This window comes from Medicago sativa, chromosome 5 (genome assembly GCF_051527215.1).
Source record: "Medicago sativa cultivar Bolivia chromosome 5, Bolivia_mono, whole genome shotgun sequence".
NCBI classification, from domain to species: domain Eukaryota; kingdom Viridiplantae; phylum Streptophyta; class Magnoliopsida; order Fabales; family Fabaceae; genus Medicago; species Medicago sativa.
In genome coordinates this window covers 25041134-25066366 of record NC_140753.1, presented here as the reverse complement: position 1 = coordinate 25066366, position 25233 = coordinate 25041134, and the positions used below count along the sequence as shown (strand labels likewise).

The following is a 25233-nucleotide window of genomic DNA, read 5'->3' as shown; positions in this document are numbered from 1 at the left end:
AGAAAACTTTGTCATATATTGCGTTGTTCGACTATAAGATATCTAGTTGAAATAAAAATAAAAATAAAAAATCTCAAAGTATTTATTTATTTTTTTCTAAGAGTATTTATTAATTAAAATGAAGTGGAACGAACGCGCGGGTTCGAAAACTGAAGAGAATAATAAAGGTTTAAATAGCGAATCTCTCTCTCTCATTTTAAGTTTCGCTTTCAGTTTCATCCTTTCTTCATATTCGCCACAGAATAACCAAAACCGTAACCTTCATCTTCTTCATTCTTTCTCTCTGAAATCAATTCCAGTTTTCACAATGAACCAGAGCGTTCCTTCATCTCGAAATGTTCGAATCGGCCGAGTCAAGCCTCAAGCTCCTGGTAACCGCACCATCTTCTGTAACGATCGTCTAGCCAATCATCATCTGAGATTCAAGGTTTGCTCGTTCGATTTCTTCATCGCATTGCACTTTTCCAATTTCGTTGCTCCAACGAAATTCTCGTAACTCTAGAATCTTGATAATTTCGGCATTGCGTTGTTTATTTTAGGATTTTAGTTTTTGGAACTCGTGTGAGTTCGTTTTCCAATGAATTTTGTTCTGTATTAGTATTTTTGATTACTCCGATATTGATCTTGAGTGTTACATTGTTTTATAATGATTATGAAAATAGGTAAGTATATGAATGAAGGACCATTGTGTATTAAATATTAGAGTTTAATTGTCACGCACTTACACTGTCAGCCTATGAAGCACGAACTCAGACGCGGACACGACACAAACACATTGACACTTACACTTGCATAATTCAATGTAATCACATGTGTCAGTGTCGTGTTGGTGTCCGTGTCAGACATCATGATACATATCCGACATCGGGACACACCTAATCTGAGAAGTATTTGTGCTTCATAGCTGTCAACACATCACAATCAATCATGTGTGTGACTTTAGAAGTGATTATGATTAAGATAAAATTATTTTTAATGACCTAACAATTATGATTAATTTATATTTATATTGTAAAAACTCTTTCGATATGAATTAAACCCTAACATCATTGCAAATACATAATTGAGCATAATTAACTTGAGAATAATGTATACAGTTGCATCAATTTGAGGTAGAATTGGATTAAAATGTGTAACAATAAAAAAAAGAATTGGATTAAAATAATTATGGTTACATTGAAAACATAAATTTAAATTTATGCTTATTTTGGGACATATTTGGCTTATTTGAGATTTGTCACTTGCAGGATACATTTGTTGTTTGTCTAGACAAATTGCTATTGTTTTGCGATACACTATTTAGTACAATGTGTCCCCAAATAACAATTTTAGTGGCACTATAGCCTATAGCCATGTAGCGTCACAAAATTAGAACAAATTGATATTTTTTGCGATACTCAATGACCAACACTGGTTTGAAATTGAGAAATGTTGTTGAATGTGGAATCTTGAGTTTTAGATTTTATCAGTTGAGCCATGTTGTTTATGGTAGTTTATGTATACTTTATATTTTCAGAGTGAAAAGTCATTTTCTTTATGAACTAAGCGGTTCCTAGTGATCTCTAACAGGGTGAAAGAGTAATAGCATTCTACTTTGTGAAATATTTTGCACTGCTTAATCAACTTTCAGTGTCTTTATCTCCGGTTCTTTTACTGAACTTATTGGTTGAAACTTGAAAGAAGATAGCCTGTTACATTGCACAGGAATATTGTTTAAGAGTGTAGTTTCAATCTAGCACAATTATGAACACACTGAAACAGAATGGAGTGTCATTTCGGTGAACTTATCATTGAAATAAGTTCGCTTATATTATGTTTTTGAGATTTCTGCTTCATGGATGATATTATATTGTATATTCACTCATACTTATACTTGAGATTTTTTGTTAATTGATATACATTATGCCAGGGGAATTCAATATCCACTACAAAGTACAACTTTTTCACTTTTTTGCCAAAAGGATTGTTTGAACAGGTAAGTTACTTTTAAATTTTTTGATTTTGATTCTTGGGAGTGTGATGCATTCAATTAGTTATTGAAAGCTTACAAGCTTGGGCCGCCATTATATGAATTGTTGCACTGTGCTGAAGCTTTATTCATCACCTGTTTTTCAAAGTACATAGGATGATTGTTGCAGATGGCATGCCTTTTGTCTTTACGGTGTCATATATATGATCACTTTTCAGTTTTCACAATTTTTATGAATCTATTTTTAAATATTTTATTAGATCTGTCTGGTTGGTTCTAAGTAGATGTTGTGTTAAGAATGCCACCCTAGTCCTGGAATATCACTTTTTTCAAGTTATGTGATTGTTTAAGGCATTTTATTCTAGTTACTCTTAAATTAGCTTTCTTTCAATCATCATTGATGCAAAATCACGGTGGTGGAGTCCAGTGGCTTTTTGATTTATTTGGCACAAATAGAATGGCTTTTGGGTATTGTTTTAAAATATTTGAATGTCGTGAAGTCAAAGCAATAACGGCTCAAAATAATTTATTACTGTTTTTTGTACCTGAATTAATTTATACTGAATTGTATGAGTCAATGAGTTCAATCTGTTTCTAACTAAACAATCCTTTTATTTAACTAACGATAGAAATTCCTGTTTATCATGCAGTTCAGGCGGGTTGCTAATCTGTATTTTCTTACAATCTCTATTCTTTCTACCACACCAATCAGGTATGTAGATGTTAGTTAATTCACAATTAGATTAGATGGTTGTTTTGCTACTCGCAAGCTAAATTGTGAGAAAAGGGTATACTGACCGAAGGGGAACAGGAGTAATTTATTTTCTTGAGTTGACCTCTTATCTTCCAGATATAGGCTATAGTCGACAGTAGCTTTTCCAGCTCGTTAGTTCTTATTAGAAAGAACCATTATGTTAAGGAATTTTATCTCTAAACATGGGCTTTCTTGATGCCAGTGCAGCCTTCATCAATGGTTTTATTATATGAGCCTCGTGTTTTTTAAGATATGAGCCTCTTTTTTAATTTGGTCTTTCTGATTTCTTATTACTAGATGACTACTTGAGTGCTTTCGTTGATAAATTGATAATTCAACTGAAGTTACATTTGCTGAACTACTCTATATAAAGCTTTTATAGATGTCATGTTGAATTTTTAGCAATTTCTAGGGTGCACTTGAAACACTTTAAAACACAAATAAGATCATCCCAGGGAAATCCTTGATTTTCAAGACAGTAACTGTTTCTTAATTGGTGGACAATGGACAATTCAAACAAAATAATGTGAAATTTACTACAATATATATATATATATATATATATATATATATAATTTTATTTTTGTTTTGAAGACATTTTATGAGAGATATAAAAGAGAGGACAAAATTCTTTAGCAGGAACGCGTATTTTTGTCTTTTAATTTGTTTGTTTATGACACAAGTTGTTTCATGGTTCACTGACTAACAAGATATTGGGTTTTTGCGATGATCTTTGTCAACTTTGTTTTGTTGTGTTTTTCATCCACTAAGTCAAACATGGAATAATTATTCTTGTGCTGTCTAGTCCCTTATGTTTTTTGTACATAAAACAGACTGTTATGATTTTATTGATTTTGATTGTAATTTTCACATTGAATTTATGATACTCTGTCCCGTATACGACTTATTGCTTTGTCCCGTTTTACTTTGTCTTTGCATTATACTTCTTTGTATTGCTTTAATCATTGTTAAGGTTACTATCAGTAATATGTACTTGATCTGTTTGTGTGATTCATATTATTTTCTCTGCGCCTTTGTAATTTTCTGTAAATCAAAATCAGTCAAATTGCTGTATTAAAAAGATGAATAACTGTAATTAATAATTATGTTTTTTCTGATGTTGTAGCCCTGTGTCTCCGATTACTAATGTGCTTCCTCTATCTATGGTGCTTCTTCTCTCTCTTATTAAGGAAGCTTTTGAGGATTGGGTGAGAATGCTATTTGCTTTCCTTGTGCATCGTTATTGTTTTCTTCTTTATATAAGTTTTCCACAAGTCTTTGAGGTCAAGGAGACTGTGGTTTCATTTTTCTGGTAGCATTTCGTTGGAAATTCCAAAGAACAATCTTATAGGAGAAAGTTAGGTAGAAATAAACATTTTATTATGCAGTTTACTTGTGTGCAGATTAACGGGTTTTTGTACCGGGTGCAGATTAATTTGACAGTTTTTCCAATGTTTTCTATTTTTCATGATGGAGTATCCCTTTACTTCCACATTCCTTGTATTTTCTTCTGTTTTAATTTATTATTTTAAAATACCAAAAAGAGACATGGTTATGACCTCATAAAAAGGGTAACTTAGTGCTACAAAGCTCCTTCCATGGTAGGCTCCACTCAAAGATTGAACCCATAGGGAGTCTGATGTAGGAAGCTTTACCTTACCTTTGCATGAGGTTGATTCCATGACTCGAACACGCGATCTTCTAGTCACAGTATCAAGAATCAACTCCATCTGCTGCTTCAAGGCTCCCCTTCTTATATGGTTATGACTTAACATCTTGAATTTTTCTGATGGCATCCTTAATTAAATATTGTCGACCTTTTTTTTGATCATGGAAGTAGTAGTGGGTCTCTATTCCTCTTATTGATTTCGTTGATTATAATCGTAATCAAGATTATTATTATTTATGTTTATCACCTTTGTTTAAGTTCCCTAGTCATAGTAGGTTCTTTTTCTTATTTTCATTTTTTAGACATATTCTCTCTTGTATATAAGTTTGTATAGTTTCGTTGAGTAATACAAGTTACTCACTCTAAATTATTCAGGTTATTTATTTAGTTTTCTTAAATTGTGTTCAACAGAAACGTTTTCAAAATGACATGGCCATAAACAATAACATGATAGATATTTTGCAAGACAAAGAGTGGGTGTCTATATCGTGGAAAAAATTGCAAGTGGGCGACATTGTTAAGGTGAGTGAAGTATATTTATGTTAATATCTTATTTTGACATATTTGCATCTTGAACTTGTGCTTACAAGGGCATTATCAATAGTAAACTGGTAATAGGCTGTATGCTTTCAAATCACTTGTTGATTATACTCCCTCCATCCTTAATCTTTGGACTTTTTAGCTTTTTGTTTTTGTCCCAAAACTTTGGTTGTTTTACTGAACCAAGATGCAATTAAACATGCTTTTCCCTTTGTATACATACAAATCCAAAAGCATGCGTTAAATGAATTTTACTTCTATAAAACAAATTAAGGGTAAATTTTTTTATATTTATCTAAATTTATTGTTTCGTAATATGCGTGTCCAAAGCTTAAAGGAATAAAGATTAGGGACAGAGGGAGTAATATTTGTGCCTAGAATCTCTGTTTTACATGTTCAAAATAATGCCTTTTCCTCCTACAACTGATAAACTTCTCATTATCTTGCAAGAGAAATCCCTTATTATCATCCCTGACCCATATCTAGATGACAGTTGTTTTTCCAGATTTGTGTCATTCAATATTAGTAAGAATGATCTCTTGTCCATGTTTCATCCCACTTTCTGCTATTTCCTGTGTGTGGTTGCAGCAGTATGAGTAGAGTTCATAGATCAATGGGGTTGGAATTCTTGTTAAGTATGTGCTCATGTGGGATTTTATTTGCATATTGAAGTGTCTGTTTCTGAATAAATATTGCTTTTCATATACAACTTTTTTGTGTGGTTTTCTTTTTCTATTGGTCATAAGGAAATTGGCTGGGGAGTTAAACTAATTATTTTTATGTTATAAAATTCGTTTGTCAATATTTTAAATTGTTCCTGTTAGTTTTGGTTGCAGTCTTGCAGATGTATGTAATCTGAGTCCACTGCAATTCATTTTCTCAAGCTGCTTTTATTGACTTCATCGTGGGTGTTTCTATTTACAGTGAAGATAACTTTGTTCTTTGTTGCAGGTTAAGCAGGATGGATTCATTCCTGCAGATTTGCTTTTCCTAGCTAGTACAAATGTAGATGGCGTCTGCTACATCGAGGTTTATTCATTCATTTCAATCTAAAATTGTGTTGTTTTGTCATTCGTTGGGCAGTCATCGCAGTTTATTAATCCTGAGTTTTGGGTTATAGACTGCTAATTTGGATGGGGAAACCAATTTGAAGATTAGAAAAGCATTGGAAAAGACTTGGGATTATGTGACTCCAGAGAAGGCATCTGAATTTAAAGGTTCAGATTTTATTGATTGACCTACGTTTTTTGAGCATCATCATTGATTTACCTTCTTATAATTTTCCATGATTCTATGTGGTGCATTTGATTTGTTATTGAAGAATACTTGATGAACCTACCAACTACTTTTTTTATCTTTGATTCTCAGATTTTTCTTTGTAGCTTTGATGGTAAATATAACTGTTCTTGCATCGATACTGTTTGACTCTATTTGAGTGGTGTTGGCTTGGGACCTTGCAGTGTGCTCCTCTGAAGGTCTCAGGTTCGATTGCCCCCTGTGGGCTAGTCCATACAGAGCTTTGCTTTGGGTTTAAATGGGCTCCCAATAAGTGGACGGTGGGATTGGACCCCTCGGATTAGTCAGCCCTCGATCCGGATACCGAGTTCCCAAAAAAAATGTAGAGATTATCCTTCCACCTTGTATGAATAATTATTAATTTATTATGAACTCCTTACAGCTTTTTTTGTCCCGTTCAAATAGCCTAGTGGTGAGAACCACACTCCTTAAGTGTGGAGAAGTAGGCAATCCCGTGCCCCAACACATCAAATGTCCCTGCAGGTACCAGTTGATATGAACTTACGGGACGATTTAACTGTAGTTATGTCAATTTCTGATTGTTATGACGATTTCTGATTAACAGTATTTGATGCTAGAGCAAATTATATTTACCTGAGCTGAACATATGGGACCATAGAAATGTCCCTAACAATACTGGTTAATTGCATCAAATATAATCGTCACACATTTAACTGTAATTATGATGATTTCTGATTGTTGGCTCATGATTAGGATGTGAGTTAGCTGTTGAATATATGTGATTTATCACCATCACACTACAAAGAAGAGAGCAGTTACAGCCAACATACACAGTTTCTCTCAAGTACTTTATGTCAACATGTTATTCTAATTTCTAGTATTACCATCACCAGGGACCTAATTCTGTCACTATTCCCCTGTTAGTTTCCATAAATCCAGAAATTCTTTCACATGGCATCTCTGCTGCTCATTGGCTGAGCACTAACTCTGGCTACAAAAATCCTAATTTTTTCTCCTACTACTTATGTGTTGACCTTGTACTATGCTGGTAAATTTTCCCAAACTTTCTAGGAACTCCTAAATTGTGATTGTCCATACACTACAGAACTTTGTGGGGCTTTTCAAGAATGTCTTCGTTTTTTATTTCTTTAGGTATAAGGCACAATTCATATCAGAAATCAGATTGATATAGGTCAGTTACTCTTAGGCAAGACAGTAAGGAACCAACAAAAAGGACTCTGCAAGTCTATTACAGGAAGAAGTTTAGAAATAGGAATTAGTTTATGCTTCTGTATTAGTTGTTTAATTTTCTTTTTATGGTAGTTATAGTTAGTTAGGTTGTTAGTTTTCTGTCATAGGTCGCTATGCTTGAGATTGTATAGAAAGCTCTATAAATAAGATTTTGCTTTCTGTTTTAGGGATCTGTTTGGAAAATACTTGTATCCACTGGATATCCTTTTTGAGGGGTGAATAGCTCTCTTGTGCAACCATTTTCTCTTGTGAATTGTGATAAATAAAACTTCAGGGGAAACTATTCTCCTTTCTTCCTACTGCTACTCAAAAACACTTTACAGTCATCATGGTTTTCGCAAAACTTCACTTATGAACCATTTAGTTCTAAGTTATGATGTGTAATTTCTTAAACAACTTGCAGGTGAAATTCAGTGTGAACAACCAAACAATTCATTGTATACCTTCACCGGAAATCTTATAATTCAAGACCAAACACTTCCTCTCAGTCCAAATCAACTTCTGTTGCGAGTATGATATATTTTTTTCTGTTATTTTTTATTTTGAGCTCTTGTACCATTTGTTAAATAGTGATAAGCCATAACTGTTGCAAGTAATAGGACTTATGAAGTTCACTTCTTGATATATTTTGAAAACTTTAGATATTGCTTAATAACAATGACAAATACTTATGTTTTGTACTACTTGTGTAACCAAACTGGTATTGACATGTTGAAATTTCCTAATTTTTCAGGGATGCAGCCTCAGGAATACAGGACATATTGTTGGGGTTGTTATTTTCACAGGACATGAAACAAAGGTTTCTACTATGAGATGATGCCGAATGATGATTCATTGACACCTCTTTCAAATTTCTAGTCCCTGGTCTTGCATTTAGTCAAAATATGGTCATAAAAATGTAATTGCAGTGTGCATTAATTGCTGAAATGTAGTGCTAACGACATACTGCTGTTGTTCACTTGTTTGATGTTGTCATAAATCACAATTGTCATTAGCATTTCTTTCATCTCTTCAATTTTCACATGGTACCTCTTTGAATTTAGGTTGAACCTAACTCAACCCCACCAAATAGGCTTGTAAGGTGAAGGATACCTTTAAAAGGGCAACCCGGTGCACTGAAGCTCCCGCATACGCAGGGTCCGGGAAGAGGTCCCACCATTTGGTGTATTGTACGCAGCCTTACCCTGTTTTTACACAAGAGACTGTTTCCAGGACTTGAACCCGTGACCTTATAGTCACATGACAACAACTTTACCAGTTGCGCCAAGGTTATACCTTTCACTTATAAAAACTCTCCGGAAATATCAGTATCCAATGCGGAACTTTCAAATTCAATACTCCCCTCACGCACAAGATTGAACATCTATAGTGTGAACGAGGTGCTCAATAACGAGTAGCTCAAACGAATTTAGGATAGACTCCAATAGTGTCTTAGAATATGGATTGAGCCAAGCTCAACCCTATGAAACCAGCTTGTAAGGTGAGAGATTCCTTCCACTTATAAAACCCGTTACGTCGTATCACTATTCAAAGTGGGGTCTCAACAATACCAAATTTTGTGATTATTCTTTTATTTTTATTTTATTTTACGAAATGGCCAATGTTAGTAGTTAGTTGTTATTTTTGTTAGAGAGGGGAGTTGAACCCATGACCTCCTTATCACTTATATTCTACATTCCTCCTCCAAACCACCTTATGTCTCCCTGTTCGTGATTATTCTTTTAGGTGAAGATGGTGTATGCAAAGGAGAGAACAACTGTTCACTTTCTTCATGGTTGTTTTGATAAATGTGCATTTATTTGCAAGTTTATAGCAATGGTATCTCAAAATTGTGAGCACCACTTGCAAGTTTCTGTACACTATTTGTGAGTTTCTTGATGGAGTGTGGGTTAATTTGAGTTGTCTTGACTAAGTTGCTGGATACTACTTAGGCCTTATTTGCCTCATAGTTTTTTATAGTTGTTTTTACCCCTTGTGGCAGTAGTAGCATATTTTCCTTCTGTGAATGTTCATAGACTGTTTTAACGACATTTGGAATACATTTCAGGTGATGATGAATGCTATGAATGTTCCTTCCAAGAGAAGTACATTGGAGAGGAAGCTTGACAAGCTCATACTCACTCTATTTGCAACTCTCTTTATGATGTGTTTTATAGGAGCTATAGGCAGGTGTGTTTGTAAAAACGATTAGCACGCCTGTCATTCAATTATTTAACTGTTTGTTTGTGAGAACCCTACTGAGAGGGTGATGGGGCTAGTTTTATTTACACACTACATTAGATTTATTTATGTTATTATTAGAATTTCTATGACTATATTCTCTTTATCTATGAATGATGTTTGTGGATTTGTGAAAATTGCAGTGCTATCTTTGTAAACAAGAAGTATTTCTATTTGCATCTTGATTCATCAGAAGAGGACGGCTTAGCACAGTTCAATCCAAGAAATAGATTTGTGGTACATATATTTCACATTGAGACGAACAGTCATTTCCTTTATCTCTTTTCCTCTTGACTTACTTTCTGTTGGTTCTACTTGCCATGTTTTCAGGTTTTTCTTCTGACTATGTTTACCCTCATCACTTTATACTCAACAATCATCCCCATTTCACTCTATGTATCGATAGAGGTTTGTGTCTCACCCATTTATATGCCTTATAAATGCTGCTGTCTTGATGAAGAAGTAAATTTGTGTTTGTTGTTGAATCAGATGATCAAATTTATTCAGTCCACTAAATTTATAAACAACGATTTGCGCATGTACCACTATGAAACCAATACTCCAGCATTGGCCAGAACTTCAAATTTGAATGAAGAACTTGGACAGGTATGTTGTTCTACATTTCGTTTTCTCGACAGAAAAGCAGTTGCAACAGCTCACTTGTTTAAGCTGTGGGATGTGTAAGGATTGCACATGGATTCAAATATTTTCCACGATCAAACCAGACATATCTTTTCCAGTTAGTGTAGTAAGTCTGATATTGTAAATAGGATTAGAGAAAAGATTCTTTCTGTGTGACAAAAGATGAATACATATAATATGCACGGGCACCATCTAGAGGCGGAGCGTAGAGATATTGTAAATAGGTTTAGTACCTGTTAGGATATTGTGCGATAAATGTCCTGATTATATTTATTTAGAATTCCTTTCTTCGTTGATTCTTATCCTAATTCTTGGGATTGATTAGGAGACTCGTGTGTATATATATGTACCCTCCCCTCACATAATATAGACAAGAATTTCAGTCTCAAGTACCTCTTTACTCTCTTTTTTCTCAACAAATAGATCTGACTTCTTCCTATGGGATCGTCTTACTTATTCTAAGGTGTCTTCCTTTCAGTGTCTGTACGTGGGAGGGTCCTTTTCATAAAATCAATGTTGTTTTAAGTAGCTTTTTGATAGATTAATCCTGCCCTCAAGTATTATCTCATGTCGTTATGGTTGATTCTTTTTGTTAGATATATAGCTTTTATGGTTTGGAATCGTTGTGTGCTTGATTCTTTTTGTTTTCTCCTTTCTCCTCTTCCTCCAACACTTCCCCAACTTTTATAATTCTTAAATATAAATAAAGCTATATATTAAGTGGTGTCTTACAAAAGTTGTTGTGCAGGCTTGTGTGTAATATTTTTTTCACATTTCTGAGTTGCATTATGCAGTTTTACTTGGCTGATTTGAATAGGTTGAATACATCTTCTCAGACAAAACTGGGACTCTTACAAGAAACTTAATGGAGTTCTTCAAGTGCTCGATTGGAGGAGAGGTGTATGGAAATGGCGTGACTGAAATTGAAAAGGGAATAGCAGAGCGTAGGGGCATAAAACTAGAGGTAGTACACATGTTCATTGAATAGAAGTAGCCAAAGGGTGGTCATTCTAAAAGAACTGCTCTTTCTTTGCAGGAAAATATTTCACCCAATGCAGTGCGAGAGAGGGGTTTCAATTTTGATGATGCTAGGCTCATGAGAGGAGCTTGGAGGAATGAGCCGAATCCTGATAGCTGCAAGGTAAATCATATTTCTCAACTTGAATCTGCGACAACAGTTTTTAAGCTTTCAATTTTGCTTGTTTTACATGGTTTGTATATTTGATTTGTACTGAGTAAGGATGATCTATATATAGCTTTGTACTTTTCTTAGTGTGTTTTGTTTATAATGGTAAATTAGTCGGCTAGCTCCTTGCTTATCCTTTATTACAATATTATAGGTTATTTAGTCGGCTAGCTCCTTGCTTATCCTTTATTACAATATTATAGGTTATTGGTTGATATAGATCTTAAAGTAACAAGATTTATCTACAGCTAAAATTTGTTGGAACTTTAATGCAAGGCGCTTGTATGACTGGGCTGCATATTTAGAAACTCAGTTTCCTAGAATTTTGTGTTTATGTATTTGAGCATCTGAGATTTTAAAAACTGCACAATATATTCACAATACCAACAGTTATGTAGCTCTATATTATATTTTAGCGTGTAAATTTTGTGCCAATATTTTCATCAAGCAATGTCTATTTCTTATGTGACTTCTGTACTTGGAAATTTCTCATAAAGGGTTTTTTATTTTAGAAAATGTTCTATACACCTGCACTCAATTGCAAAATTTGCATGGTAGTTGTTGGAAATTCCGCCTTAATTGCGGTCCGCCCCTAGTCGCCTAAATTGCGACCTTTGGTTAACCTTCATTGCAGCCTCCAACACCTTCATCGTGTTGTCTTTGAGGGGGTGGATTTAGTCCCACATCGGATAGATAGCACTCTTGAGAAGATTTTATAAAGAGGGGGCACTCCTCTCCTTACAAGCCGGTGTTGTAAGGATGAGTTAGGCCCCAAATTTCAACATGGTATCAGAGCCTATCCTAGATCTACCGTTGGGCTTCCCGCACCGTCCACGCTTCCATTGGGCTGGGCTGAAGCGTGAGGGGGTGTGTTGGAAATTCCGCCTTAATTGCGGTCCGCCCCTAGTCGCCTAAGTTGCGACCTTTGGTTAGCCTTCATTGCAGCCTCCAACACCTTCATTGTGTTGTCTTTGAGGGTGTGGATTTAGTCCCACATCGGATAGATAGCACTCCTGAGAAGAGTTTATAAAGAGGAGGCACTCCTCACCTTGCAAGCCGGTTTTGTAAGGATGAGTTAGGCCCCAAATTTCAACAGTAGTATATTGTTGGATGTTAGTTTTGCTGAAATTTTATGTGTCGATAATCTTTTGGTTTTCTAATTCTCAATTGCTAAAAGAAAGAATATCAAAGGCCTATTTTTTGTTGTTGTAATAATTAGGTTTTCTGTTTAATTGCAACCAAGTCTTGAGTATAGTTTGTAGCGACACATCTTGGATGAGGGTCTAGAATTCTATCAGTTACTGGAAGAGAAGTTGATTCATGTTGTATAAATTTCATTTCTCTTTTACTAAACCTTGCCTTTTTTTAAGCACTTGGCTGCTATTTTTTCAATATGTTTATACATGCATTCAGTAGCTCCGATGTTGCACTGTTGTTAAATTTGTTACATTACATGACATGAAGAAACAATTTTATTTATTTAATTTAAAAAAATGGCTATGTAGGAATTCTTCAGATGCCTTGCTATTTGTCATACTGTGCTTCCTGAGGGAGACGAGTTCCCTGAAAAGATCAGATATCAAGCTGCATCACCTGATGAGGCTGCTTTGGTTATTGCTGCAAAAAACTTTGGTTTTTTCTTTTACAGGTTCAGACTTCTTTTGTGTGTAAATTTTTGTATCATTTTACCTCAATTTTTATGCTGCATACAGCTTATATGGGTAATTTGTACTGTAGAGAAGAATGGGTAAAATCTGTTGTGATTTATTAAGCAGTCTACGACTGTTTAAATAGAGGGGGTTGCAATAATGTCTCTTTGAAATAAACAAGAATAAAAAATACACATACTAAAGGAAGATCTGACTACAATATAATCCACGAGATCATGATATCCCCGGATTCTCCTATATGTACTGCTATGTAATAGATATTCTCTAACACAAGTCTCTAATACTGTCCGATGAATAACTGGTTGTCAACTTGTCATGCTCCTCACTGATCCCTTCACATGACCTCGCCTAAATTTATTCAATTCGGATTAGAGTCCTCCTTTGTCAGGTCTAGCTATGCAGAAATGTAAGCAAGTAAAAAATTATGCAATCAAATTCCTGTGCTTCATGTAAGACACTTGATTGAAATGAGATCTCATACTCTGCTTGTGCTTCATATAATGTTTGGGCTGTCTTCACCTTACTAGTGGGTTTTGTGAGGATGAGTTTATCTGAAATTCTACGGATTTTATTACAAAATTTGTTCTATGATTATAAAGGGTGTGATGTTTACTTCGTCTTATCTTCTGAAAGCTGAGTCTGAGTTTAGCCTTCATTTTAGAAGCTCAAGTAGCAATTTTATTCCTTGTACCCAGCCTAAATATGCACATCGATTCTTGGTTCTGGTACCAGTTTTTTGATAGAGCAATTGAGTTTTAGGGCGATTGCAGTTTGAGTTGATCCTAATCAGTATTATTCCTTGCCAGACGTACACCTACAAAGATATATATTCGTGAATCTCATGCTGAGAAGATGGACAAAATTCAAGATGTCTCGTATGAGATTCTGAATGTGCTTGAGTTTAACAGGTACTCATCTATCTCCTTTTTTGGTACATGGTTTCAAGATTTTAGGTAGCACTTGTAATTTTTGTTTCCTTAACAGTACAAGGAAGCGTCAATCGGTTGTGTGCCGTTATCCAGATGGGAAGCTTGTATTGTACTGTAAGGTAATAATTTATTGAGACTTTAAGGTTAAAATTGCATGACTTTGGATAGTAAGGTAATATCTTCCCAATCTTGCTTTTCACAGGGTGCTGACAATGTAATCTATGAGAGATTAGTTGATGGTTCTAATCATATTAAAAAAGTTACTAGAGAGCATTTGGAACAGTTTGGATCAGCTGGTCTACGCACATTATGCCTAGCGTACAAAGAATTACATCCTGATGTTTATGAAAGCTGGAATGAGAAATTCCTTCAAGCTAAATCCTCTCTAAGTGATCGGGAAAAGAAGTTAGATGAGGTGCATTTTATCCTCTGCTCTGGTAGCTTTTCATGTGCATATTAACCTCAATATTATTTTGTTTTTTGGCAAATTTTTGTGAACATAAATGGGTTAGGATGACATTGGGTAGGGTCTGGATGGCGTACTATAGTACTCATACCCATACTCTTGTGGGCATCGATTTTAATACATGTAACCGTCGCCTGCACTGCGCTTTAATTAACTATGAAAAATCAATCAAAAAGTAACTCTGCTTAAAAAATTCATTAAAAAAACTATTTAAAAGATTATTCAAACCTTATTATAAAGCATTACATATAAAACTATTTACCAAGTTAAAATGCAACATAAGGAGATTATTAAATATAACAAATTTCTTGTTTTTGAATTTTTAGAACAATAAACTTCTAGAACAACAAATTCTTAAATTTAAATTGAATTTTTTATAGATATTGTTAGATAATAAAATATTGGGCTTAAGTTATTGGGCCTTTATATTAGTAAGTTAGAGTCCATTAGGTTTTATTATATATTCTCTTGACCTTTTGTAATATTAAGCTATTGATATTTTATGAAACCCTAGCCTACGTTGTTATTCTCATTCTCTTTCTTGATTTTGTATCTGTATTGTTAACAAATTAATCATAATTAAATGTGTGGGTATGGGTGATGTCAGTACTAGGGTACTCTCTTCCAAACCCATTGAGTTTTTTTGTTAATTACCCATACTCATATGCGTTAAGCTGGTAATTGCACTACCTATTGTCAGTGTGGGACCCCAACACCCTCTTATGCCTAGCACAATGAAGGTGCTTGAAGCTGCAATAGAGGTCGGCAAATGTGGCTATGAAGGCGACCACGGTTTTCAACATACCTTTAATGTCTAGAGCTAGAAATCTGAAGTGTGGGAAAATGTGGTTTGCCCAATATCAAATCTAGAATAGGCTCGGATACCATATAAAAAATTGTGCTAGGCACTCAACCCAAAAGTAAGCTCAAGAGGTGAGGATTATCCAAACCTTATAAGGACTACATGTCAAGACACCTCCAGACACACAGCATAATGAAGGTGCTAGAGGCTTCAATGACGGAATTCCAAGGTGTCCACAACAAATATGACTAGGGTTTTCAGTTGATCAGAAATAAATAAACATGCTATTCTCGTTGGAACTATATTTTTTATTCTAATGATCTTTTTTTAACTGCATATTAAAAAACTACCTAATCATAATCTAGTTATTTATATCCTATGCACCCAATCATGAATGATTGGTGCAGAAATGCATGATTATTTTCACATATTTCACTAATTGAATTAGTGTGTTTATACTGATGCCTATGGAGATAATATAGGTGGCAGAACTTATAGAAAATGATCTCATTTTGATTGGTAGCACTGCCATAGAAGACAAGCTTCAAGATGGAGTACCAGCCTGCATAGACACTCTTCAAAGAGCTGGCATAAAAATTTGGGTGCTTACAGGGGACAAGATTGAAACAGCAATCAATATTGCCTATGGTGAGTCTGCTTCACGTGGAGGCAGATTTTCTGTATATTGATGGTTGATTGTTTTGTGCATGATTAAAATTTAGTCGTTACTTATTTTATATTTGTGTTTCCACCCTTTGCCTGCAGCTTGCAATTTAATAAACAATGAGATGAAGCAATTCATTATCAGTTCAGAAACTGATGCAATTAGAGAAGTTGAAGACAGGGTAAGCTTTATATTTTAACTTATATGTTTATATGTTTTACTGATGTAATCATAGTTCTTATATTTCTGATTGTCAGTACTGTTTTATAATTTCTTTAGGGGGACCAAGTAGAAACTGCGCGATTTATTAGAGAAGAAGTTATGAAAGAGCTGAAGAAGTGCCTTGAGGAAGTACAGAGCTATTTTAGTTCTCTATCTGCACCAAAATTAGCACTTGTAATTGATGGAAAATGTCTAATGTATGCACTGGATTCAAGTTTGAGAGTCATGCTGCTGAATTTGAGTTTGAATTGCCATGCTGTTGTTTGCTGCCGAGTTTCTCCTTTGCAGAAAGCACAGGTAAAATTCCTGCATCAATGCCAATGACTTTGGTATTTCTGCTAACATTATTAATATTCTAGTTGTTTTGTAGGGTTTATGTTAGTCAACAAAGGTAGTTCTTAATCAATTATATCCTATTTAAAAGACATGCTTGAGTTACTTGCCTTGTTGAATTTGGGGTTGTTTGGCTTATAACTCCATGTGCTTACAGGTCACAACTTTGGTCAAGAAAGGTGCGCGGAAAATAACACTTGGTATTGGTGATGGAGCCAATGATGTTAGCATGATTCAAGCTGCTCATGTTGGTGTTGGAATAAGCGGGATGGAGGGTATGCAAGCCGTAATGGCTAGTGATTTTGCAATTGCACAGTTTCGTTACCTTGCAGATTTACTTCTTGTTCATGGCCGGTGGTCATATCTTCGAATATGCCAGGTGTCTTGTCTTTGTGAACTAAACAATTATTTCTGTAGCTCCTTTTTTTGGTTGTAGCATCCTTAAAAATTAGTTATTGCAGGTGGTGATGTACTTCTTTTACAAGAATCTCACTTTCACTCTTACTCAGTTTTGGTTTAACTTGCAAACTGGGTTTTCCGGCCAGAGATTCTATGATGATTGGTTTCAGTCATTGTATAATGTTATCTTCACTGCGCTTCCTGTGGTCATGGTTGGCCTATATGACAAGGTATCACATTCTCTCTAATCATCTGGATCTATGGTTTTTCCCCCTACAGAAACACATACTAGCTTTATTAGATGTTTTATTTCCAGATGATTACGTGTTTCTGATTATTTTACTTGTACCTCTGCAGGATGTTAGTGCATCTCTATCCATGAAGTATCCGGAACTATACATGGATGGAATAAGAGATGTCTTTTTCAAATGGAGAGTTGTGGCTATAAGGGCCGTTCTTTCCGTTTACCAGTCTCTAATATTCTTCTATTTTGTGAGTGCTTCAAGTTTAAGTGCTAAAAATTCAGATGGCAAGATATTTGGACTCTGGGATGTTAGTACTATGGCCTTCACATGTGTTGTAGTAACTGTTAACTTTCGACTTCTGATGAACTGTAATTCAATCACAAGATGGCACTATATTAGTGTTGGTGGAAGTATATTAGGATGGTTTCTTTTTGTTTTCTTATATTCGGGGATCAGAACTCGTTATGATCGACAGGTGAATTTTCTGTTTATTGGAGAATATACTTTGATATTTTCCTTATTATCCTTTGGGCATAATTAACTCAAGTTATATTACATGTACCTGCAGGAGAATGTGTATTTTGTCATATATGTCTTGATGAGTACGTCGTATTTCTACATTATGCTAATTCTTGTCCCTGTTGCGGCACTTTTTTGTGACTTTCTTTATCTAGGGTAAGGTTCAAAATTGAAGTCTTGATTCATATTTTTGTCTTGCTTGTTTTTATTGAGATATTATTATGCTGTTGGATCAATCTTGTTCTGGAACACTAGATCATGATGCACAAGGATGGATCACTTTTGCACGGACATTTCAAATTCTCATTTACATGAAGCTTTCTTTTAAAATATCCAAGTTGAGTCATCTTTTGGAAGCCAACCTGTTACGAAAGCTAAAGGGTCCTAGTTTTGACTCTCAAGAACTAGTAAATTTTTCTACGGATGATTAGTTGATGATAATATTGTTGTATCATGATCTTTTGTGGTAATCATGATATGTTGTGCCCTTTAAGGTGACAGCCAATTTATTTTATGGATGTGACACACACACATGTCAATTAAACGAGAAACTTATGTCAATTGCATATATGGTAGTACCACATAGCTTGGGAGGGTCAACTGATAATTATGTTGCAATATCTATGTTGCAGGGTTCAGAGATGGTTCTTCCCTTATGATTATCAAATTATTCAAGAACTGCATAGACATGAGAATCATGACTCTGCCAGTGTCCGACTGCTAGAGTCAGGGAACCAGACTCCATCTGACGAAAAAAGCCACGAAATATCTCAACTCCCACGTGAAGTATCAAAGCACACAGGGTTTGCTTTTGATTCGCCTGGTTATGAGTCATTTTTTGCTTCACAGCTTGGTATACATGCCCCCCAAAAGGCCTGGGATGTCGCAAGACGTGCTAGCACAAGATCCAGGGCAAAGAATGTACAAAAAAAGTAATTTGTTGTTGGATGGTTGTACATGTACTTTCATTTTAGTCTTAGTTTGCAAACCATCCATAGGAGGTTTATAAAATTAGAATGTGCCAAATCAAATGTTGGTCATTTTCATTTAGGTAAATATTGTTCATTTACGCATATTTTGTCTTTCTTCCTGTGACAGTAGTTTCTTTCATAGGGGGAACTAGAGCAGCGTAAGGATTATCACAGATGTATATACTTCACTAGTTTTTGAAAGTTAGCCAACGTTCATACCTAGAGGTTTTGCGAATTTGCTTCTGTAACTTTCCATACAATTTTTTTGCAACTGTTTTTAAGTTTTTGACACATGCAATCAGAATATCGAAGTCAAATGCAGCATGTGTCCCATATAGAAGGTAAATACTTACACAAACTATTGGTGTCTGGTGCAGTGAGATGGGGAGGAAAAGTTAGTTAAATGGTTGAGATGTATATGCTACGGGGTTTTGCTGGTGCTTTGATTCTCGTTGTGGCTGCCCTGGTGTAGTAGCTTCTGTAGCTGATTTAATTGAGAAAAATAGTTTGAAATCTCTGAATTCAAATTGAACTGCACTGCAGCAAATGCACTAAAACAGCCGCTACAGAGAATTTAAGTCCGTTTAATTGTCGGACAATTTAAGTTAATATTTCAGTTTTCACATTTTTTAGCAACCTTGTTTGGAATGTATACAAAAGGAGTGAAATACATGGGTGTAGTTGGAGGATGTGTCTGAAGGTGAATAGAAGAGAATGATGCATGAAAAAGGAGAATGATGTCTGGCCTGTATATACAAGAGACGTGAAATACATGGGTGTAATTGTCGGATGTGTCTGAGTTTTGAGGGGTTATGCAAGCATCGAATTTTAGTTTGTGTGGGTTGTTAAGGGATGTGCTCCAATCTACAACTATTTTGTTTCTTGTTGTCTTTGTAATAGTAGTAATAACTGATTCACTCACTACGTTGGTATCAATACAATTTCTAGCAATCTCCTACTCAAATTCGTACTCTACTCCAAAGTTCTTTACCAAGAGAAAATTGAAAAATGTTTGTGGGTGTTGCCCACTTTTTTATACACCTACAACTGCGAGACATGATTAATCACATGTAAAAATATTAATTTATGCTAAAAATTATGGTAAATTCATGTAAGCGAGGGTAAGAATTAATCACAATTTTGGTTGTGAATTGAATCAACCCAATTACTCAATCGAATTAACCATACTTTATAACAGAATTAATTAGGTATCCCACGAGTAAAACCAACAAGTGGATGTCAATGTATATCATTATTGGAAAAAGAAAAAAAAGTTGTCCGCCATACTGATCGACTGAATATAAACGTTTTATTATATTCAAGTTCGGATTATTTTAAAAATGCAAGCGAGAGCAATTATGCTTTCATAAACTCACAATCCCCTAACCGATATCAGGAATTTATACCCGTATGTATCAGTGTAAATACATCAAGGAATATTACGACAAGGCTCTTGAGAATAAAAATCAGTAAGAATATTGTACTAAAATAAAACAGTAATAATAAAAATTAGGGGAGCTTGTTTTTCTACCTCATGACTCTTAAAAATCACCCTCACCCAAATAAACTATTTTTCCCTAGTCTGCTCATCCGAAAGGACACGGTTTTCAAGAAATTAGAGGAAGAGATAAAAATAGCTCTCTACATATTGACGTGAAACTCACTGCAGATAAATAGTCAATTAATATTCCAAATAAAAATAGTCAAAATTATGCACAAGTGTGAAAAATACTCGATGATTTTAAAAGCATCGTTTCAGCTTATTTATTCTTTTTTTTAGGATTTGGTGAATTTTTTTTTTTTTGACAGAATTTTTTTTTTCTTCACCAAATCATAAAAAAAGAATAAATAAACTATTTATAAAGAAATATAAACGATATTCCACGTACTAATGAAGACAACTATTTATATTTTAATCTAAAAAAAAACCTCCTTAATTCCCTATTTCAAGAGTTTCTAAGCAACAGGCTCCACCAACCCTACCCATGATATGATATCATAATAATATGACTCAATTTTATGTAAAAATCAACACCTGCACTTGTAACCATTCACAATCTTAAATGAACATGGTGGTCACAACTCAAAAATCTGCTCTCTAACTTGAGATTTAATTAAAAAAAATTACAGCACAAGATATACCATGTTATTGCCGCTTCCTCCTATCAAAAATATACAATACCAATTGTGTCAATTCTATTGGTTTCTTGTCCAAATAAGACAGACAGCAGCAGCAGCAGACAAACTCCAAAAAGAAAGAATTATGTTGTTGATGATAACCCTCCACCACTTAAACAGTGAAACTCCTCTTTTTCTTAAAGACAAATCTACAGTAATAGCAGAAAGAAGTAACTACATACAGGGAGATATATGAAGTTACAAAAAATAATCCGGTGTCTTTCGTGTAGTGTCAGGCTCAATTTGCCTTGGAGCTGGATCAAACTGCAGAAAATTCTGATCCATATTCTCTCCAATTTCCAGAATGGCAGCCATATTCCCACATCGGTAGCAGTAATTTGGAGCACTAAAAACAGTCACCACATTCTTCTCCTAAAAGAGTAATAAAAAAGACAGTCAATACATAGAGCGTAATAAGTATCCTTGAAATGAATCAATCTAAGTGTTACGGTCAGTCACCTGGCACCAATTGTATCCTTCCATCACAAGCTGATGAGCTCTAGATATCAGCGAGAGACCATTTGTGTGATTGAACTGAGCAGCTATATCCTGTCCAAACGTATATCCAGCACCACGTGGAGATATACCCCAACCACAACGATCGTCTGGGTCAGACCACAAGAGATCACACATTGGTCCTTCATGCGGAACCTATATTGAAAAGCAAAATTGTCACTTGCCAGGCAATATATCCAGTCAACCTCTACGACATGGTTTTAGGCAATACAGAAATGAAATATTAAATGAGGGAAACATGAAACATCCAAAGAGGCATAGAGCACATGGTAAGGCTGAAGCAAATAATTAATAGTTGATTCAACCAAAAAGAAAAATGCAGACAACTTTCTAAACTATCGACAAAATGAAACATGAAAGCAATTACAAACTACAACGAAGAATTGCAAGTTGAAATATCAAATAAAATATATTACTTTGCATACCATACTTTAGGGGAAAAAAGATCTTTAACTTGGAACATGCTTTGCATAAAAATGTTCTTAGTATCAAATAATTTACATTGGTAAGATATTGCCAGTTATAATAGCCATTTAATAACACACAAACCTCCTGTATGCGATCCAAGGCGCGGATATTATCCAGTGTATCCAAAGATGGTGAGAGACCTCCATGCAAACAGAAAATCTGCAATAAAAAAGGTGTTAGACAATGGCATAAAGAAATCAGAGAAACATTTTGAAACATATTGAAGTTCAAACCTGACTCTCAATGAGGGCAGTCAGAGGTAAATAATCAAACAAATCGGTAAAGAATTTCCAGACATTGGCATTTCCATATTTTCTCAAGCATTCATCGTAGAAACCATACCTGAAATGGTAAGAAAACAAATTAACAACTTCCAAAATAAAATTCCTTTTATGTTTCTTATATTCAAAGATTACATTTTTCTCTTTTCCAATTTCATATCATCCCAAACCAATAACAGATTGGCATTCACAGGCATGAACCACGTAATTCACGTCTACACAATAGCACATTCACTCGGATACGCACACAAGCCAGATATGATGTTTCACTTGTACGCTCCATGGTGCCCTTGGTAAAACCACTATCCATTCACCACACACTTTACAACTCTTTCTCTAAAGCCTTAAAAACTCACTAAAACACTATCCAGAACATCACCCAGAATACTGAGAAAGATATAGAAAAATAAGAATATCATAATATGATTGCAAAAAATCAAGTTGCGGCTCCTAACCGAACCCCCCTTCCCTGCATTGAACTTTACATTGAGATAGATGGATGGAGCCAGCAGAAAGTTGTAAAACATAAACACAATGAATGGAGTAATTGGAGATGCTCATCATTAACCTATTCTTAAACTTTAAGCAAGAATTATAATGAAACTTCAGCTTAAACATGATAATATTTACATACGCAAATAGCAATGAGTAATTGGAGAAGAAAGTGTTCTTACACTTGAGTAATTTGACGGCTCTCATGATTTCCCCTGAGAATTGTAATTCTATCTCTATAGCGTACTTTCAGTGCCACCAAAAGTGAAACAGTCTCCACTGAATAGTACCCACGATCTGCATAAATTTATGCCAGAATTATTAGGAAATTGTAGTGGTTCCCACGATGCAAATAATCTAATTTGAACATAATAATTAAATCCAGTAAGCGAATCAAAGAATGGTTATAGCCAAAGTTGGCACCTTATTACATCTGAATCTAGTAACATCCTCAGATATTGAAGTTGTTAAGCCTCATAACCTTCCCTCAAAATATATTACAGTAACACTCAATTTTGATACCTCAATACAAACATATGTCACTTATGTCATTTTTATGCTATCACACTTATGTCATTTTTATGCTATCAGCAAATTCCGTCAAAATATAGACACTTTGACAATAGAACTTCACTTAGCACTGACATTTATCCTATAAAATCCTCTCATACAAGTTTCAAGTTCATTGAACAATCTCTCTCTTGTCATCACTTGCCACTCACACAAACTTAAAACATTAAGAAATTCACAACTAGCAAGACTATTTTACATTTATCCAATTTTTTGAGCTCAAACTTATATCTCCCCGTTTCTTAATTGTGTTGCACACCGGCACCACCCTAACCCCCTACGGTGTGATAGTAACTGCACTCCCATAAAATGATATGTATATCCAATTCCAAACCAAAAATTCTATCATACATGAATAACATTAACAATCATTCCAACAGAAAAGCAGGAGGGGGCCAAGAAAAATAAAAAGACAAGTTTTATCAAACAATTCTCCTTTAAACAAATGGCACATAACTAAAACCAAGATCTGAAAAAATGAGGATATTATACATTTCAACAGTGACATGAAGCTATAAATTATAACACAATACGGACAGAAATGGTCAAGATTTAGTCAGGCAACTAATAAAACATGCATAAAACAAACTAGCGTGACATTTATAAAAAAAAAAAAAAAAAAAAAGTTAGTACTTAATCCATATAACACTGTCAGGGTAAAGATTTTTACACTGTCAATCAATCGTAATCGACTGATCATTTGAAATGTTTGACTTTGATCAAAACTACTTCTAAAATCAAACATATGATTGGTTGTGATTTGTTGAAAGTGCAAAACTTTCTACACCGTATCAAAATTAAACTACAAAATTTGACTAATCACATGATCTCGACATTGCTTTGATATTGATCCAAACTAGCTGACTACATATCAATAAACAGCGAAAGAAGCATCTAAATCATGTTGCTTCAACAGTTACACAACAAACATGACAATTTTACACAATCACTCACCAATTAGTCAAACAAATACAACCAACTAAAAACAGCAATTTCCATTTTTCAGAAAACATCATAAACAAAACCCTTTCCAAAAAAGACTCCAACATATAAAAGAAGCAATTATTACAATATCAAATTAAACTATAAAACAAAAAAAAAACTACCAAAATTCGAACACAACACCGATAATATATCAAACTCAATATACATCAATTCACCTTATAGAACTGAAATAACTATCTTCAAATATAACAACCAAACACTCATCAAAAACCAACAAAATAGACTCAAATACAACACAAAACCAATAATTCATCTCAAGAACAAAAATTACCAAAATAAAAAATCAAACCTTATATGCATAAAATTCACCTCATAAAAGCAAACATCACCAAGAACCAAAAATCACACCCTATATGCATCAAATTCACCTCATAAACCAAGAAATACCAAAACCAAAATTCAAACCCTATATACATCTAATTCAGCTCATAAAACCAAAAATCAGCAAAACCGAAAACAAAACACTATATATATATAAATCAAATTAACCTCATAAAACCAATAATCAAACCCTAAATAAATCAAATTAACCTCAAGAAAACAAAAAATTAGGAATTTTAAGAATCGAATTCAAGAAACTAACCTACATAATCTCCCATAAAGAGATAATTAGTATCCGGAGCATTTCCACCAATCCGAAAAAGCTCAATCAGATCATAAAATTGACCATGAATATCACCACAAACCGTAACAGGACACTTCACCGGTTGAACGTTCCATTCCTCAACAAGAATCGCTCTCGCTTGATCGCATAGCGCCTTCACATCCGCCTCCGGTAAAGGCTTGCACTCCATGAGACTCTCGATCTGCCGATCCAGATCCGCGTGTGACGGCATGGTTGAAAGATTGTTCTTCAGATCCGATGAGATCGGAGATCAGACGGCGACGGTCGCCGGAGATTCGTCGGAGAAGATGAAGATGAGGGTTTGGTGCGAAAGAAAGAGAAAGAGAAAGAGAGCGAAACGATGCGTTTTGAGAATAATGGTTTCTTTATATTACTGCTTCTTGTATTAAT

The 25233-nt window shown here is 34.7% G+C and overlaps 2 protein-coding genes across 3 annotated transcripts; one reads left to right on the top strand and one right to left on the bottom strand.

Annotated features, from left to right (window-relative positions):
* The first annotated feature begins 199 nt into the window (after window positions 1-199).
* On the top strand, window positions 200-18930 carry LOC146921277 (phospholipid-transporting ATPase 3-like). Of its 2 annotated transcripts, XM_085714698.1 has the most exons (27): window positions 200-427; window positions 1910-1975; window positions 2620-2681; window positions 3850-3931; window positions 4804-4914; window positions 5884-5961; window positions 6053-6149; window positions 7844-7950; window positions 8174-8239; window positions 9488-9609; window positions 9804-9897; window positions 9991-10068; window positions 10150-10266; window positions 11120-11266; window positions 11339-11443; window positions 12994-13136; window positions 13965-14066; window positions 14143-14206; window positions 14290-14502; window positions 15838-16003; window positions 16121-16200; window positions 16299-16538; window positions 16732-16953; window positions 17036-17203; window positions 17331-17693; window positions 17787-17893; window positions 18370-18930. In XM_085714698.1, exons 1-27 carry the CDS (start codon window positions 308-310, stop codon window positions 18671-18673), a joined length of 3624 nt encoding a protein of 1207 aa, XP_085570824.1. In that variant the 5' UTR covers window positions 200-307; the 3' UTR covers window positions 18674-18930. The 2 variants fall into 2 exon arrangements, with proteins under 2 accessions (XP_085570824.1, XP_085570823.1); XM_085714697.1 differs by having other exon boundaries at window positions 9991-10266.
* Window positions 18931-20699: 1769 nt separating this feature from the next.
* LOC146921276 (serine/threonine-protein phosphatase PP2A catalytic subunit) lies at window positions 20700-25201 on the bottom strand. Its single transcript, XM_085714700.1, has 6 exons — window positions 24802-25201; window positions 22826-22940; window positions 22104-22212; window positions 21952-22029; window positions 21346-21537; window positions 20700-21258 (listed from the first exon to the last, which is right to left on the bottom strand). The coding sequence occupies exons 1-6, from the start codon at window positions 25052-25054 to the stop codon at window positions 21085-21087; spliced, it is 921 nt and encodes a 306-aa protein (XP_085570826.1). The 5' UTR covers window positions 25055-25201; the 3' UTR covers window positions 20700-21084.
* Between the last annotated feature and the right edge of the window lie 32 nt (window positions 25202-25233).

Excerpts from the sequence above, each read along its gene's own strand:
- LOC146921277 (XM_085714697.1), top strand. The coding sequence starts at position 308 with ATGAACCAGAGCGTTCCTTCATCTCGAAATGTTCGAATCGGCCGAGTC. Across the intron at positions 16,954-17,035 it reads CATATCTTCGAATATGCCAG|GTGGTGATGTACTTCTTTTA; the intron begins GTGTCTTGTCTT and ends TAGTTATTGCAG. Across the intron at positions 17,204-17,330 it reads TGGTTGGCCTATATGACAAG|GATGTTAGTGCATCTCTATC; the intron begins GTATCACATTCT and ends GTACCTCTGCAG.
- LOC146921276 (XM_085714700.1), bottom strand. The coding sequence starts at position 25,054 with ATGCCGTCACACGCGGATCTGGATCGGCAGATCGAGAGTCTCATGGAG. Across the intron at positions 22,030-22,103 it reads CTGCCCTCATTGAGAGTCAG|ATTTTCTGTTTGCATGGAGG; the intron begins GTTTGAACTTCA and ends TTTTTATTGCAG. Across the intron at positions 21,259-21,345 it reads AAGGATACAATTGGTGCCAG|GAGAAGAATGTGGTGACTGT; the intron begins GTGACTGACCGT and ends TTACTCTTTTAG.